The sequence below is a fragment of the Amia ocellicauda genome, chromosome 8 (genome assembly GCF_036373705.1).
Source record: "Amia ocellicauda isolate fAmiCal2 chromosome 8, fAmiCal2.hap1, whole genome shotgun sequence".
In the NCBI taxonomy this organism is placed as follows: Eukaryota; Metazoa; Chordata; class Actinopteri; order Amiiformes; family Amiidae; genus Amia; species Amia ocellicauda.
In genome coordinates, this window is record NC_089857.1 from 2,795,372 (window position 1) to 2,810,696 (window position 15,325).

A 15,325-nucleotide genomic window follows, 5' to 3' on the forward strand; every position below is an offset into this window, starting at 1 on the left:
TATTATTGTTGAACTACATACTAGTATGCCTTATGGGAGCTTTGTAGAGTGGCTGGAATGAAAGGTGCCATCCAGTGTAGGTGTTATGGTTTGAAGAATTTCCTTTGACTCAAAACTGTGTATATGATTCACATCCAGTTAGCTCTTGCGAAGCTTGGAATAGTCTTCGCAATCTCCATTGATTTCAATCAGATAGCTGGTTTCAAATAACAATTTACTTACATTATGACTGAAAGAAAAATGTTCAATTGGGCTTCCAGTACAGTAACTTTGCTCATACCATGTTTGTTTAATCAAACAGGCTCTTATTGCAGAGTCTGTTGGGAGCTATGAAACAATGGATCTTTTCAGACACACTACAGAGCTGAGCACCCATGTAAGTATAATGAACACCTCTCGCTGCTCCTGTCTGTGCACTACTCTTTATGAATGACGCATTATCTGTGAGGCAGGGGAGAGGTGGAAATCATCCATTAGTCACACTGCATGTATCTGTAACACTTTTAATGATACGCATGTCACATATTTAATGTTAAAGGAGAATGGATATCAAGTAAGGAAATTAACCCTGATAATCATCAGACATACAGCAGGGTACTTTGGAATGGCTCTTCCACCAAAGAGTCCTGGAGATCCACCTCGGTGCTGGTGGGTGATTCATGGAAAGGCTTCCTGTTGTTGTTGAACAGGTGTGTGTATTGCCAGTGTGAGCTGCAGCCATGTGCTAGCTGGCATGAGAACACCACTTATGCCACAATGTGTGGATTTTATATTGAATGTGCAGAAAAATGCAGAAAAAAGTGTCTGTCTCGACAGAATGCATCTTGGTGAGTGTGCTTGTGTGCATGTGTTTATTCCTGTGTGGGTGTGCGTGGGTGTTTTTCCCAGCATTTCCATGATGGGAGTTCAGTCATAATTGACAGTTCTAAACTAGACCATGAAAAGTGATACATAATTGGATTTGAATAAAACAAGAAACCTACACTAGAGAGGCTTAACAGAATTTACATAGTGTCAGCTGTGCCAGTGTTTTCCCACTGTAAGTCACACCCATGTAAGAAATGTCTGTATTTCTTTTGACAGCATCAATATTTGTTTTTCCCTCACATTAGTGAATACACTTAATCTGTTGACATGGTTCCTTTTCCATGTGTTTTTTGTCTGTTTCAGATTGAAGGTGTGAATGGTTATGCCTACTGGGTGTGCTCTACACTGCTGGACAAGTCCAATAGGGATTCGGAGCTCTATCGCTACAACATCGTCCAGATGAATGCCATCTCGGCAGCCCAGGTCGCTCTGTGCAAATATACAGGTTGGCTTTTCAGTTTTTGGTCTTTTAAGTAATATTTCACTGTTCCGAGACATTGGCTGGTTTCACAGACCTTGATTAACATTGCTCTACTCTACCTAAAATAACATTGGGTAGGCCATGACTAGTGACTTATCTGCGTCTGTGAAACCAGCCATATATGAGCTGAAGGACTATTAACTACTGAATGGCATGAGCCATTGATAGTAACTCTTTAAATAATTTGTGAAAGTAACTTTGCCTTTTAGTCTGGTTAAACTAAAACACCACATCTCTTCTCCATTCTTTCACTTGTCTTATTCTCCCCTCTGTTGTTAGACACAAGTGTGCAGAATAAATTATTAATTTGATAGCTGTCAAGACCAGACCATCTTAAAAGGAGTTATTGTAATCTGTGGTTATGTGTATATCTTTCTTAACAAAATAAAAATGCTTACACAGCTGACATTTGTAACATTGGTCACTTTGTATTTTAAGAAAGACATTTAATTCCTTTTAAAAGCTAGAGGCATTTTACTTGTTTGCGTTCTCCAATTGTTCCTAGCTATATACACCTGAGATATTTGATTATTTTCCTGTCCACAGAGAGGGTTCAGACTGATGCTGCTGCTTTCTCCATGCTTGGGTACCTTAATGAACATCTACACCTGAAGTTACAGGCCACACAGGCCTACCAGAGGTATTGTTTAATCCATGTGTTTAAGTCTGCTGCCACTAGCCCTGCATTCCCCTACTTTTCTCTTGTTTATTAAGCAAATTCACAACTTAAATATATATATAAACAATAACAACACTGCACTGCTCTGTTTTTCAGGAAGCGATGTAAATCATTTGACATTTGTCAAATGTATCTCCAAATCACAGTAAATAGTATTTTCCAATTCTGTATTTAATTGAAAAGGAAACAAAAATCTAAATTATCGAGATAAAATCCATGAAAACATAATGCAACTACTTTTTTCAGTATGGTTATGTACCAGTACAACACAATCACTCTATAATACTAATTAAAATATATGTATAGTAATTAATATTCCTTCAGTACATGTTTTCTCTATGAACTCTATTGAGATCTGAGTTTTTCTTGTTTGTTTTGCAGGGCTGTTGAGCTGCTTCAGTCTACGACACGGACAGATGAGCTGAACTTCGCTCTGAGAAATTATGGCAGAACCCTTTGGTACTGTACATTGAACTTCCTTTTTTAACACCTTTTTTCAAACTTTAAAAAATATCTTGCATTTATATAGCACCTTTTTACTTTGAAGCATTCCATGGCACTTCGTAATTAGAAGGGGAGTTCATTAATCCAACATTGCAGACTAGTCCCCAGCTGGTGATGTACTCGGCATACTACACTACAGATAAGACTGAGAAGTGAGGAGGTACAGGGGCAATTAAACTATAGCACGTAGCATTTCCTGAGAGAGGATTTAATGAGCTCGAGAGGAAATGCTTTTAACACTGAAAACAAGTGGCACTTCTTTACACAAAAGGTTATTGGAGACTGTAACCAGTCACACAGTCATGTTGTTGAAGCAAACACACTAGGGCCCTTCAAGAAATTAGATTTTATATGACCATGATCTTTAAACATTCAAAAGTCCAAATCATGCATTTTGTTTGTCAAAGCATCTCCAACACAGTAGTGTCATTAATACAACACAAAATTAGATGTCATGGTGAAAGCATAATTCAAAACTGTGTTCCTTAAGCTATGATGTCCCAATAGAAGCATGTGATGATGCAAGAATGGTCTGCCAGTATAGGCATATATGGTTTTCATTTAAATTATTTTGTGCAGGTGACATATGCAAGTTGTCAGATTAAAATGTATGTATTAATTTTTAAGAGTGATCACTTTTGAACGTGGTGAATATGGATATTTATCCATCGACACTGGCAGTCAAAATCCAAGATGCCTGGAAACAGCTTCCTTGCCAATCCAACTATTTATATAATAACATTCATACATGTTGCTTTCCTTTGGTGTGTCACGTGATTGTACATCATGGGTGTATGTGGATATGTATTGTTAATCTCTATTTGTTTAATATTAAACAAAATATTAATTTTGCAGCGTGCAAGCAGGAGCAATAATACCTAGGCGGTATCCATAGCAACCAGACTTCTGCCCCACAGAAATTGACTGTAACATTAAAAGTACAATTTGATTGAAACATTACATATCATAGTTACTAGTGTACAATCAAACATTTATTATATTTGTTAGGTGCTATCATTCCTGCAGCTTTGATGATTGTTGATCCATTATGACAGAGTCTGACTCAGATTGTGAAACTGAAAATAATATACAATTATACTTCCCGACACAAAGGTGTAAATAGGCTGTGCATAATTATGTTTTTATGATGAAAAGCCATAAACATAAACAAACCCCTAAGCTAACCATGATCATGTCTGAACATCCACAAAAGCCAAATACTACACAGAAATATATAGTTTATTATTATATGCTCACACAAATATTAACTAAAGTCAATGTTGTTTGAATGACAGCTGCAAGACTTTTTATCAAAATAGATTGTGAATCATCTCTGAAGAGGTATATTTAACAACTGAATAAGACAGCTCTCTTGTGCACCTCTTTCATGAAGATAGACAAAATCCATGTTATCAAACCATATTTTTCAGGGTTTGTTTTATGAGTTGTAACTCCAATAGCTAAGGCAGTGATAATCAGTTGTTTTAAAAAGGATTCCCAGAATGAAAAAAAAAAGTTTGTGTTCAAAACTCCAAATAATGTTAATACTGTGAGACTATAAGTGTCAAGTATATCTCGATTGTTGACAGCAATTTTCTGGTTGTAGCCTTTATCACAGTCATGTTAGTTCTATGCATTTTGGGGGGGTTCGTCATAAAGCAGAATATGTACCAGTACGTATTACCCAATTACTTCCCAAATTTAATTGACATGGCTTATATCTTCTTTTAATTAAAAATCTTCATCAGTTGATAAGCCTTAGAAACCAAATGCAGTTTTCACTTTTTGAAGAACTAATAAATGTCATCTTCTGGTATAACTATCTTAGGGAAAATTAGAATAATTCAGTTATCTAACAGTGAGGCAGCCTTTAATTCCATTAATTAGCAGTTCTGTGCTAAGTAAATAGCATGTTATGTCCTAAAAGGCTTTCCCGTCTCTGTGCAAATAGCCTGTTAATGCTATATACAGGAAAGTTTTTTTTTTTTTTTTTCCCCAGACAAAACCTTAGCTTTGATGATGTGTGTAGATGCAGGTAAGATCATTAAAGTACAGTGACACTCAAGCCAGGGTTGAATACTAGTATCTATGCATGTAGAAATCAGAAGGTGTGTGTGTGTGTGCACATGAATCCTATTCTAAGCAGCTTTCATGTATTATGCTAACGAGCCTTTTTTTTTTTTTATAGTATATATTTTTCTTTGTGACTGATGTTCCAGCATCAAAGTGACCTTTTTTCGATCAATATATCTTAGCAATACAGGTCAGTATGAGAAAGCAGTCAAGGCCTACTCCTCCATACCACTGACTGATCTGCATGACCTCACTGGGCTGGCACTGGCGTACTTCAGGAGCAGTCGCTTACAGGACAGCATCTTGGGTACGAATCCACTGTAGCATTGTTCATTTTGATACATTCGTGTCACGTGCTTCACCCCTCAGTTGAGTATTCCAGGGCTGTGAATGAGAGTCTGTTAGCATATTCCCTTAATATATCCTCAGTGCAAGTTGCTTCCATAAACTGAAGTGAGGAGGGAGACTTGAATGTGTTCTCTTTTTGTAAATGGTTTCTCTGTCCTTGGGAAAGAAGTGCCCATCGGTGGGAACCTGTTTGCAAGTGGAAGCCCAGATAGTGTTTATTGAAGCAAATGCAGCTGTGAACACTGTATCCTCCTCTTTTCAGCATATGAGAAAGCCCTGAAAGTCGCGTCCAGTGAGAAGGAGAAGGCGTACATCCTGACTGCCCTGGCTCTGCTGCAACACCGGCAGAACAATATGGACAGCGCCAAGACCCTGCTCTTCAAATGGTGTGTACGGTACACAGCTAACCTCAAACTCCCCACCCCACCCCCCTGCAAATTGCATTCTTACTTGTGATTGTTAGTCACAGTTTGAACAATCACTTTTGAACATTCACAATGCACTTTTGAAGCAGTTATACATTCAGATGTGTATAATATGTGTTTATTTTTAATACTATTGTGTATTTAAATAAACACTGAAGAGAGGAATGGACAGGTACTAAATATGCATGCAGATAGTTATCCTCTAAGTTGTATGCATGCCTTACTCAGGCTTACTGTATAAATCAGATCATTCTTTACAATTTGTATTTCTCTGTTTAAATTCTGTGTAGCTACAGTGACACCTAGTGGACATATTGTTAATATTATCCTGTCAGTTTAAGAACTTCACAAGTGTAGGGGCCGTTTCCTGATACTTGGTTTCAAGATCATTCTCACTTCTATTGTTCCTCTATGCTTTTTTCAAACCACCTTGTGGTTCATGATCACAGAAGGTGCTGTCCCAATAAAGTGCTGAAAAAAATGAGGAATCAATAATCGATTTGTTGAATATATTCCCAGGGATTTTAATAAGTTTTAAAATGAGTAGTGGCTGTTGTTCATATTGTACAACTGAATAAAGCAATAGATTAAAATGTAATTGAGTCATCTTATAAATCTCTGACAACCACATTTCCATATATAATTTTATTTATTTTTACTCACCCATATAATGTGATAATTGAACCTTTAAATACACAATCTACCATATAAATTACATTGAGTGCAGAAAAGAATAAGGGAAAGCAATAGCTCTCATTCAACAATGGAGACGACAGAAAGATGATGCATATTCACCAAATCAGAAGTGGACATACTTGTCTCTACTGACTAAGGCAGAGTTTCCCAAACTGGGGTCCACGGCAAATTGCCGCCCCCCACCGCCCCTAAAACAAAAACTAAAACATCAGTATCGAACCCCCGCCGCCACTCTCGCACGTTTTTACCTAAACCTGATTCAAATCCCTAGGCAACACCATAATTTGAAGCTAAACCATACAAATTTACACCCAGTTGAGATTCTAAGTAGTTAAACACCCCTAACTTTAATGGAAGTCTAAGTTTACTGGGAAATCCTAACCTGAACCAAAATATAATCCCAATTTGATCATCAAATTTAATTGTACAGCAACATTTAACTAAATTAATCAACAATAATACTTTGTAATCACCTTGCATGAAACCTTAAGACCATTCCTACCTTCAATTCCTACATCTTTAACTCAAACAGGGATAACAATTAATGATCTAAACACTTGGATAATTTTTCTGAACTTTGATAGTGTTGAAAAGTATCTGCTTCTAACTGATTCAGCTTCAGTAGTTGTGCATTTGGTTCTGTTCAATTTAAGAACTAGAGTGGTTCAGTAGAGTAGGGACCAACATCCCCTTTTCCTATGACCTCTATGCACTTGGACTTGCACCTACACACATTCAGGTTTCGAACATACCCTAGTCCAGAGTGCTGAGAAAGTAGGGCCCCGCCATAAGCTTACAGGGGGTTAATTGCTCTTCAAACTAAGCTGTGTAACAGTTTATAAAATCATTAAAATCCATGTCTGCTGTGTTTGTCATGCAGCTCTGTGCTGAAGGAGCCCTGCACAGAGAGCCTGCTGTGTCTGTGTGCCCTGGGCCTGGTCCACAGAGATGCAACCCTAGCCGCTGCTGCCCTGAATGAGCTCCTGAAGCACAGTGCTGACTGCGAGGCCACAGAGGAGGAGCGCTGCCTGCTGACCTGCAGCGTGCTCGCCCTGCAGGGGAACAACAGCGCCGTGCAGAGACAGGCTGCCAAGGCCGTGCACAGGTACCCTCCCAGAGCTGCAGCCCCCACAGTCCCCCAATGATAACTAGTAATTAGTTTTACTGTAATACTTCTGTTTGTAAGTTTTGCTTAGATATAATACTTCATAGTACACTGAAGTTTAATCATTTACTGGCCCTCAGTCTTTTAGAATTTCCTTATTGCTTATTCCTTATTCTATTATTGCATTACTATTTTAATTGGAAGAACCTCTTTAAAGTGAAGCTCTTTCACTCCCTAGTATTTACTTCAGTTCTGTTATATAAATAAGAATATTGACTTTTAATTGAAAAAAATTATAATAGTAAACGGTTTTGGATAAAAAGTCAATGTTTTCACCAGCTGAAACCACTAGGTAGAACCTAACAGCTGGTGCATAATTCAGTCCATCAATGAAATGTGCATCAACTCAATGCTCTGTTCCCTTTTTGCAGTAATCCTGGAAATGCTGGCCTGTGGGCTCTTCTGTCTAGAGTGGTGCCTCAGTACAACCCAAGAAATGCCAGAGTAAGTACAACAAGATTAGAGGGGATCTGACATAATAATAATAATAATAATAATAATAATAATAATAATAATACAAAAAATCTGTTTTCTGCAAATATAATTCATTTCCTCATACATGCTACACACAACTGGTTATTTGATTTTCATGTTTCTCTTAAGAAGAGACAATTTGCCAAACGGCAATGATCGGCGAGATCAAGAGTAAAAAGCAATGTCCTCAAAAGTTAAATGTGAAAAGAACATTTTCCATATTATGATAAGCTTTCTAGGACTTGGATGTAGTGTGTCATATTAGGCTGATAAATGTGAATAATGTATCTTCTAAGAGCAGATCATTGTGAAGTTGTTCCTTCTGATTTCTGGTGAAAGTGTTCAGATGTCTCGCTGACCATCTGTCAGAGCCGTAATGTGATTGTGTTATTCCAGGGAGGTGCATCAGCTGGGAGTGTAGCGTGTCATTTCAGTATGACTAAAAAGGTATGTAGAACTTATTTTTCTGTAGAAATTATTTTCCTGTTTTCATTTTCTTTTTTTCTTTTTTGTATACACTCTCCTGAATACACATTCATTTTACTAAAACATTTTCTCTATTGATGTACATTTATGGTACATTAAAATGTGTCCCAACCTCCCTGATGCTCTTTAAGTCTCTAAGGCAATTCCAGAAGCCCATTTTTAAACACTTCATGAAGAAGATCCCCATTTGCACTTTTGTGTAATCAGTATATCGCTTCCTCAAACAAACCCAGAATGCAGTGCAATCAGTTTGACACCTTTCAGGCAGGCCAATGTTACAAAACAAAAACAAAAACAAAAGCACATTGAGGACCTGGTTGTTTGCTGCCTGTGACAGTACTCTGTTTTCCCTGCAGAAGGCGCTGTTGTACAGTGGTGTGAACCAGCTGGCATCTGGCTGGCACTCTGGGGAGGATGGTACCAGAAACGGCCTGAAGACCATACAGCGAGCAGCCCTGCTCTGCCCAGGTACCCAGATCACACTGGCACACTGCAACATGGGGCCAACATATGTGGGTCATTGTGCTGGAGTATTCAAACCCAGCTCCTGGGTGACCCTGTCTCTTCTGGTTTTCTTTTAGCTGAACTCCTAGTTACTTACTTTACACCTCACTTGACATAATAATAAATTTTATCAGACTGTTTCCAGATATTTGTAGGTAAATAATGGGTTTTAAGTTAACATGTCTGTATGAGAATTCAGTAATGGAGAATTTGGGTTAAAATGAAAACCATAAGCCACAAGATTGTAAATGTTGCTCCTGAAGCTTCTAGAATTATGTACAACATGTCAGTGCAGCAGTGGTGTCCTTCTGACTGTGAGAGACTCTTATGCAGATCTTGGTGCTAGGAAAGATTCCCCTGCTACACATCTTAGCCAAATCTATGCAGTCAACTTTAAGTATCATACAGGATATCAACAATGACTACACAAGTAAGGCACATTAACCACCCAATTCAAGCATGGCAGTGTTTTTCAGAACATCACTGATTCCGCATGTGCCAAATGGAGAAATAGATGAAGGGGCATTGAAGGAAATGCACTATATTAGATATTTAGCTTGGCTGTGGTTTCTTCCATCTTTCTGCAAATATCTTCTGCTGTGTCCTCTCCAGATGACCCTGGAGTCTGGGCTGCCCTACTATCGGCATGTCACACAGAGAACACAGCCAGCTGCCTGAGGGATGCGTCTCGTGGCAGGAGGCAATTGGAGGGGGTACTGACTCAGCTTGTGTCTGAAAAGGGTGAGTCCACATGTGCTCTGTAAAGTCTCTGCAGTGCTGGGGAACAAACTTCCAATGCAGAGTATGAAGGTCAAGTAACACAACTCAAAATTGTTCATAAGTAAAAAGAAGAGATTTCAGTCACCAGACATTTGGTGAGACTGATTACACAGGCACAGAATTAAAGGACATATACATTCTGAAACAATTAACAATTAAATAAGGTTAATCTAAAAACAAAACAACAACTCACCAGTGCCTCCCTATCAAAGGAACACTTTTTGTTTTAAGTTGAGCGTGGCTATGAAATGCAGTTTTTGATTTTCTTTGTTCTCCCTTTGTTAAATAAATAAATCCAGTTTAATGTAGTTTTTTTGCGATTTTGTTTGCTGTTCTCAGTGCGGACTGCAGGGAGCGATATGAGGCCTAAGTTATCTGCCCTGAAAACGTGGTGTGTAGAGCAGGCTGTATGGGGGCTGAAACAGGCCGGACTTCACACTGATGCAGAGGCGGTCTGCACCAAGGTAAGGTCACACTCGCTCAATCCTTTAATCCCTCACTTCCTCAATTATTCCTTTACTCACAACTCACTCTCTTTTGCTCACTCTTTCACTCACCCACTTGCTTGATGATTTTCTCTTTGACCCACTCCTTTCCTTCCATTTTGTGTATACTATAGACGTCTCACTCCAGTGTATTCTGCTTCAGAAATATTATAATATTTTTAAAGGTAATTCTTCTATTTTTTTTTTTATATATATATATATATTTTTTTATATATATTTTGTTGCATAGCTAGTTATTACTCACAGATGTTCAAAGTATTAGAATTATTAATATTCTGAGGTGCATCATATACCTCCAGTTTATGCTTATAGTATAAGTAATCCCAGTCTCACAATTAAATGTGAAATTGTCACTTGTAATTTAAAAAGAAGTGGGATCCCAGCCACCACGACTAATGAAGTCTTGGTTTTGCTTGGGTTTCTTGTGTAATGTAATGCCAACTATTTACTCTATAGTGCAATGACTGTGTATAGCAGCAGTGTGATTAAGTGAATACTATATACTGTTCTCAATTATTTTGATTGAAACTATGGTCTACTGTTGAATAGAAATGCTACTAAAAAGTTCCTTTCATTTCTCTGGGGTTTTCTGTGTCTGGAACTTTCCAAAAATATGGATTTGCATGACACACACACATCCTCTTGGGGTAGATGTGTCTTCCAGATCTGCTCTTTTAAAATGTGCCCTCTTCATTTGGTGCTGTTTCTCATTTTCAGACCATGTATGAGTTTTACCTGAATTAAAAAAAAAAAGATAAATGGACATAATGCAGTATCTTAATTAAAAATAAATAAAAATACTTAAAAAAATAAGCAAAACACAAGTTTGTTTTTTAAATCCTTTGTTTAGAGAAATTTAAACGAGTGTGTGGATTTGTGTGTGTGCAGGTGTTTAAAGTATTATTTGGCACTATGAGGAAGGCAGTGCCATTTACATTATTTCCATTAACTTCCACCTGGTATATGATGCATCCCACAACTTCATCCACATATCTGCTTGGAAATAAAAACATTGTCTTTCATTGCAACAAACAGTAGGGGTGATTTAAATATGGTGCATATTTCAATAATACATACTGCCGGATTTTGTCCAACAAAACATTTGCATGGGCTGCTTCATGTGTTTTACATTGTATCACATCGCAAGTGAGTTACATTACATTTACATAGGGCAATTTTTTTCAATTGCTTTATCTATCCAGTTAAAAAGGAAACTGTTCAGTCACCCAAGTTTTCTTCAAGATTTATATATATATATATATATATATATATATATATATATATATATATATATTTGCCAGGTAATTTTATGAAAATAGTGTCACTATCAGCTTATCACACATTTTTATTCTCAGCTGCCAGATTGTTCATGTAGGTGGTGACAGCCAGAGAACTTCTGAGGTATTCTCAATTTACAGGAAGTCCCTTGTTGTGTGACACCCACCAAACCTCCTTCCACTGAAAATTAAGTTCTCTGACTTCAGCTCCAGGGCAGAATCAAGCCCAATTATTTTCCATTCCCTAAGAATCCAGCACTGGTCTTGCACAGCCATGTGTTAATGATTTGCTTTGTTGCAGTTATGATGTGCTCTATTTATAATAGGTTACATAACAATACTGTGGGTCTCTTGTGTTGCAGGCCCTCAGCAGTGACCCTGAGCAGCCTGGGCTTGTACTGCTGCAGCGGCAGGTGCAATGTGAGGCGCTCCTGCTGTCCTGCACCCAACTGCCCGATGCTGTGCTGGAGGAGCTGCGCAAAGCCGTGCTGGCCAACTATACCTCTATGCCCGCCTGGCATGTGAGTCCGCCTCCACAGTGTGCCCTCTCGGGTCTTGCAGAACTCAGCACTGCACTCACAGTCCTTCTGGATTTGCTCTGCCTGGGTGCCTGGGGCCTTTTGAATTCAATACCCTGAGTATTGAATTTGTTCACTGTTAAATACAGAAGCTTTTCCCTCACTAGCTTATTGTATAGACTCCAGTCTTAAGTTACTTTGTGAAACATCATTAAGCACAAAAAGGCACACTTTTCTTTATTTGATCCAACTGGCCACTGACTCAACACAACACTGAAATTTCATAACATAGGCTATAAAATGAGAGGAGAATATACAGCTCATCTATATCACATGATTACTGTCAGTATGTTTTTATACATAGAACAACACTTTGTTTACTTCTACATTATCTTTTTTTGTGTGTTTTTCTGCTGATGTAAGCATGTTCAGATTTCAATCATTCATCTTTCACATTGAAATTGTTTAATGATATCTCTTCTAGATATTTTCAGTAATATTTTGTGACTGCATTTGTTTTTACTGTCTGTGTATACAGCACATATACAAAAAGTATGTTGGTTAATGCAATAATAAGTGCAATTCCTTTCTTAATAGTCACAATTTTTTGATTGCACTGAACTAATAATGAAACTGGGCCCATTTTGCAAGAGGTTGATGTTATTAGATTGAGAAAGTAGTATCGGTTGTAAACGAGGCTGTAGTTCCTGTGCTGATGTGTAGGTGTCCCTGTCCCTGTCCCTGTCCCAGTGGCTGGCGGAGGTGTACCGGTCGCAGGGCTTACTGGTGGGAGCAGTGATGTGCTACAGGCAGAGTTTGCAAGTGGCGTCTCAGCAGGGAAACTTCAGCGGAAAACTGGCCAGTCTGCTCCGCCTGGCCCTGCTGGCCCTGGCACCCTGCATGGTGAGTGGGATTAGTAGCAACTGCCCCCTGACCTCAAGACCCAGGCTCTCTGGGTCGTGTATACACAGGAAGCAGTATCACAGCGTTGCTTTGCCAGTTACATGTGATGTGATAAGATGTGCAGCTTGTATATCATTACTTAAAGGTATCATACCATCTGTTGTGAAGTCTTTCCCCCACAGAATAAGCCCACGTTCAGTGTATCCAAAATTATATAATTCTTACTTGTTTAACACATATGTACAATAATTAGTTTTTCCTGTTTTCTTTCAAAAGCGTCAGAAAGCAAAAACTTCTAAAAGTCACAGTATAGCATTTTTATATTGTTTTTCATTTTTTTAAATTGGTCGTGTATTGATTTGAAGTTGGCTAATTGCTCCATTCCTACTATGTGCTGTATTGCTGACTGGCATGAACCCCTCCGATGCCTCAGCTTCCTGACAGTGACCCAGTGAAAAACACAGCATATGAAGACAATTTCCTTTATTTCTGTTTTTTATTTATTTTTTTATGCTAATTCAGCACAGATCAAACTTTGCAAGATCCAAAACCTTGCCTGTTAGTATTCTTCTTTCTTTTAGGCGAATGTCTCCAACAATGAGTGGAAAGACTTAGTCAAAGAAGCTACCAGTGAAGCCCTGAAGCTAGCTTTCTCTCCCCTAGCCCTGCTGATCCAGGCTCTGCTGCAGTTCTCCATTAAGATGGGGGCCAGGTTGGTGCTTGCTTTTGAATTATCTTTCTATTGCCAGTCTCTTTCAATGTAACCTTATTGTGCTGTCTTAAAGATGGCCAGTTTTCTCTCCTTATTTGAACATGTTGTACATGAATGTTGAGTATTTTCTTCACCAATTCAGTTTTTCTAGTGATATTGTTTTGTTATAATATTATTTTGTTATTGGAGCCAATCTCTGAATTGCCTGGGTCTAGTCCTAGAACTGTTCTGAGACGTTTTATATTATAGGGCATTATGATGGAGGAACCACAACCACCATTGGAAGTGTTGCTCTCCCTTTGAATGAAGAGCTTGACCATGTTTTCTGTGTTCCCCCAGAGAAACTCGTCGTCTGCTGGAGAAGGTGGTCTACACAACTGGGTTCCCTGAGTCAATCACATCCGTCGCTCGCTGGTACCTCCTCAGACATCTGCATTCAAAGAATGACCAGGAGCTCATTGATGTAAGATACACTATAATATTTCCTCCCTTGACATCCAGGGATAACTGCACAAAGCCATTAACATAAAGAGTAAATTAACTATTAAATACAGTGGCTTTTACCTTGTGTTTTTTGACATCAATGTGTTGGAACTTAAGGAAGAATTAATATTTAAAAAAATAGAAATCGCAACTTCAGGTAAAGGGCTAGTTTCACAGAACTTGATTAACACTAGATTTGGAATATCAAATGTAATTTTAGGTAGGGGTATTTGATTGCTGGCTGAGGTCTGTAACCAGCTGAAGGTTGTTTTATGCAATGGGCATAAGACTTGGTGTCTTTACCAGTCATCATTCAAGTAAAAACAGTAAGAACAAGTAAGAACAAATTGGGCTTCAAGGCATTCAAGACGGAAAACAGGAGACACTTCTTTACAAAGAGAGTAGTCACAATCTGGAATAAAATACCCAGCGATGTGGTAGAAGCTGAAAGTTTGGGAACATTTAAAAATAGACTGGATAGGATCCTTGGATCACTTAGATATTAATGGACACCAAATGAGCACGATGGGTCGAGTGGCCTCCTCCCGTTTGTAAACTTTCTTATGTTCTTATGTTCTAACAGTGTTGGATTGAACTGTGAATTTTCTCTGAGAGATTTTACAAACAGTCAAAAGTTATTAGTGCTGCATAGCATTAAATATTCTTCTGTAATTCCCTTTGTGGCAGTAATCATGTTCTAAAAGCATATTTCAAAAGCATGAACAAGAAATAACTGTAAATAAATACAGATTTTTTTTTTTTTTTTTCTAGACGTTAATGGATCACGCCAGAGCTGCAGGAGATTCCAGACTAGAGAAACTTTACAACCAGCTGTGCCCATAATCCTAAAAACAAAACTGCACTTTCCATCGTTACAGGAAAATGTGCACTGGAGCTTTTTCAGCAAAGACCGGAAACCTGGTATTCAGTAATCTGAATGTTGGCTTGCATTAAAACAACATTCTGGATGTATTAAACAAACTTTCAACTTACAGTTGTCCTGCATAACAAATCAACTAAAGAAGTGAAAATAATGGGAAGTAAAATTGCTAGATAATTGCTAGAAGGTATCCATACATGCACAAAAATTACATGCAATAGCTTTTGGAGGTGTATTCCTATACTAAGTCTTAGCATTTTGCCTGTAACTACCCAAGTTCTGGTGAGTGTCAGGGAAAGGAATTGGTTACCGTTCCTCAACTATCATGTTTTCCACTTCTGTAAAATACTAAGTAATAATTTGATTTTGGATTATAGGTTTGTAATCACTGTTAGCAGTTATTCTCAAGATGCTGTCTTACTCTGGTTGCACTTAAACATAGCACTGCGCTTTCTGCTACATGTTAAAGAGCTTTTGTGTGTCTGGGAATTAAAAGTGAATGTGATTTTCCCTTGTTCATAAAATGAAAATAACCAAAAATAAATAATTAAGAATGGACAAACC

At 38.1% G+C, this 15,325-nt stretch overlaps 1 protein-coding gene across 1 annotated transcript in view; it reads left to right on the forward strand.

The window, feature by feature from the left end:
- Window positions 1-15,323, forward strand: part of skic3 (SKI3 subunit of superkiller complex) — a 52,388-nt gene extending 37,065 nt beyond the window's left edge. Inside the window, exons 25-41 of the mRNA XM_066711822.1 lie at window positions 302-376; window positions 1,171-1,312; window positions 1,895-1,988; window positions 2,409-2,486; window positions 4,787-4,911; window positions 5,215-5,338; window positions 6,954-7,178; window positions 7,610-7,682; window positions 8,109-8,159; window positions 8,555-8,666; window positions 9,315-9,443; window positions 9,822-9,946; window positions 11,628-11,786; window positions 12,534-12,686; window positions 13,268-13,398; window positions 13,738-13,861; window positions 14,653-15,323. Coding sequence (XP_066567919.1) covers window positions 302-376; window positions 1,171-1,312; window positions 1,895-1,988; window positions 2,409-2,486; window positions 4,787-4,911; window positions 5,215-5,338; window positions 6,954-7,178; window positions 7,610-7,682; window positions 8,109-8,159; window positions 8,555-8,666; window positions 9,315-9,443; window positions 9,822-9,946; window positions 11,628-11,786; window positions 12,534-12,686; window positions 13,268-13,398; window positions 13,738-13,861; window positions 14,653-14,724 — 1,992 coding nt within the window. The 3' untranslated portion in view covers window positions 14,725-15,323. The remainder of the gene's footprint in view (window positions 1-301; window positions 377-1,170; window positions 1,313-1,894; window positions 1,989-2,408; window positions 2,487-4,786; window positions 4,912-5,214; window positions 5,339-6,953; window positions 7,179-7,609; window positions 7,683-8,108; window positions 8,160-8,554; window positions 8,667-9,314; window positions 9,444-9,821; window positions 9,947-11,627; window positions 11,787-12,533; window positions 12,687-13,267; window positions 13,399-13,737; window positions 13,862-14,652) is intronic.
- Window positions 15,324-15,325: the final 2 nt, after the last annotated feature.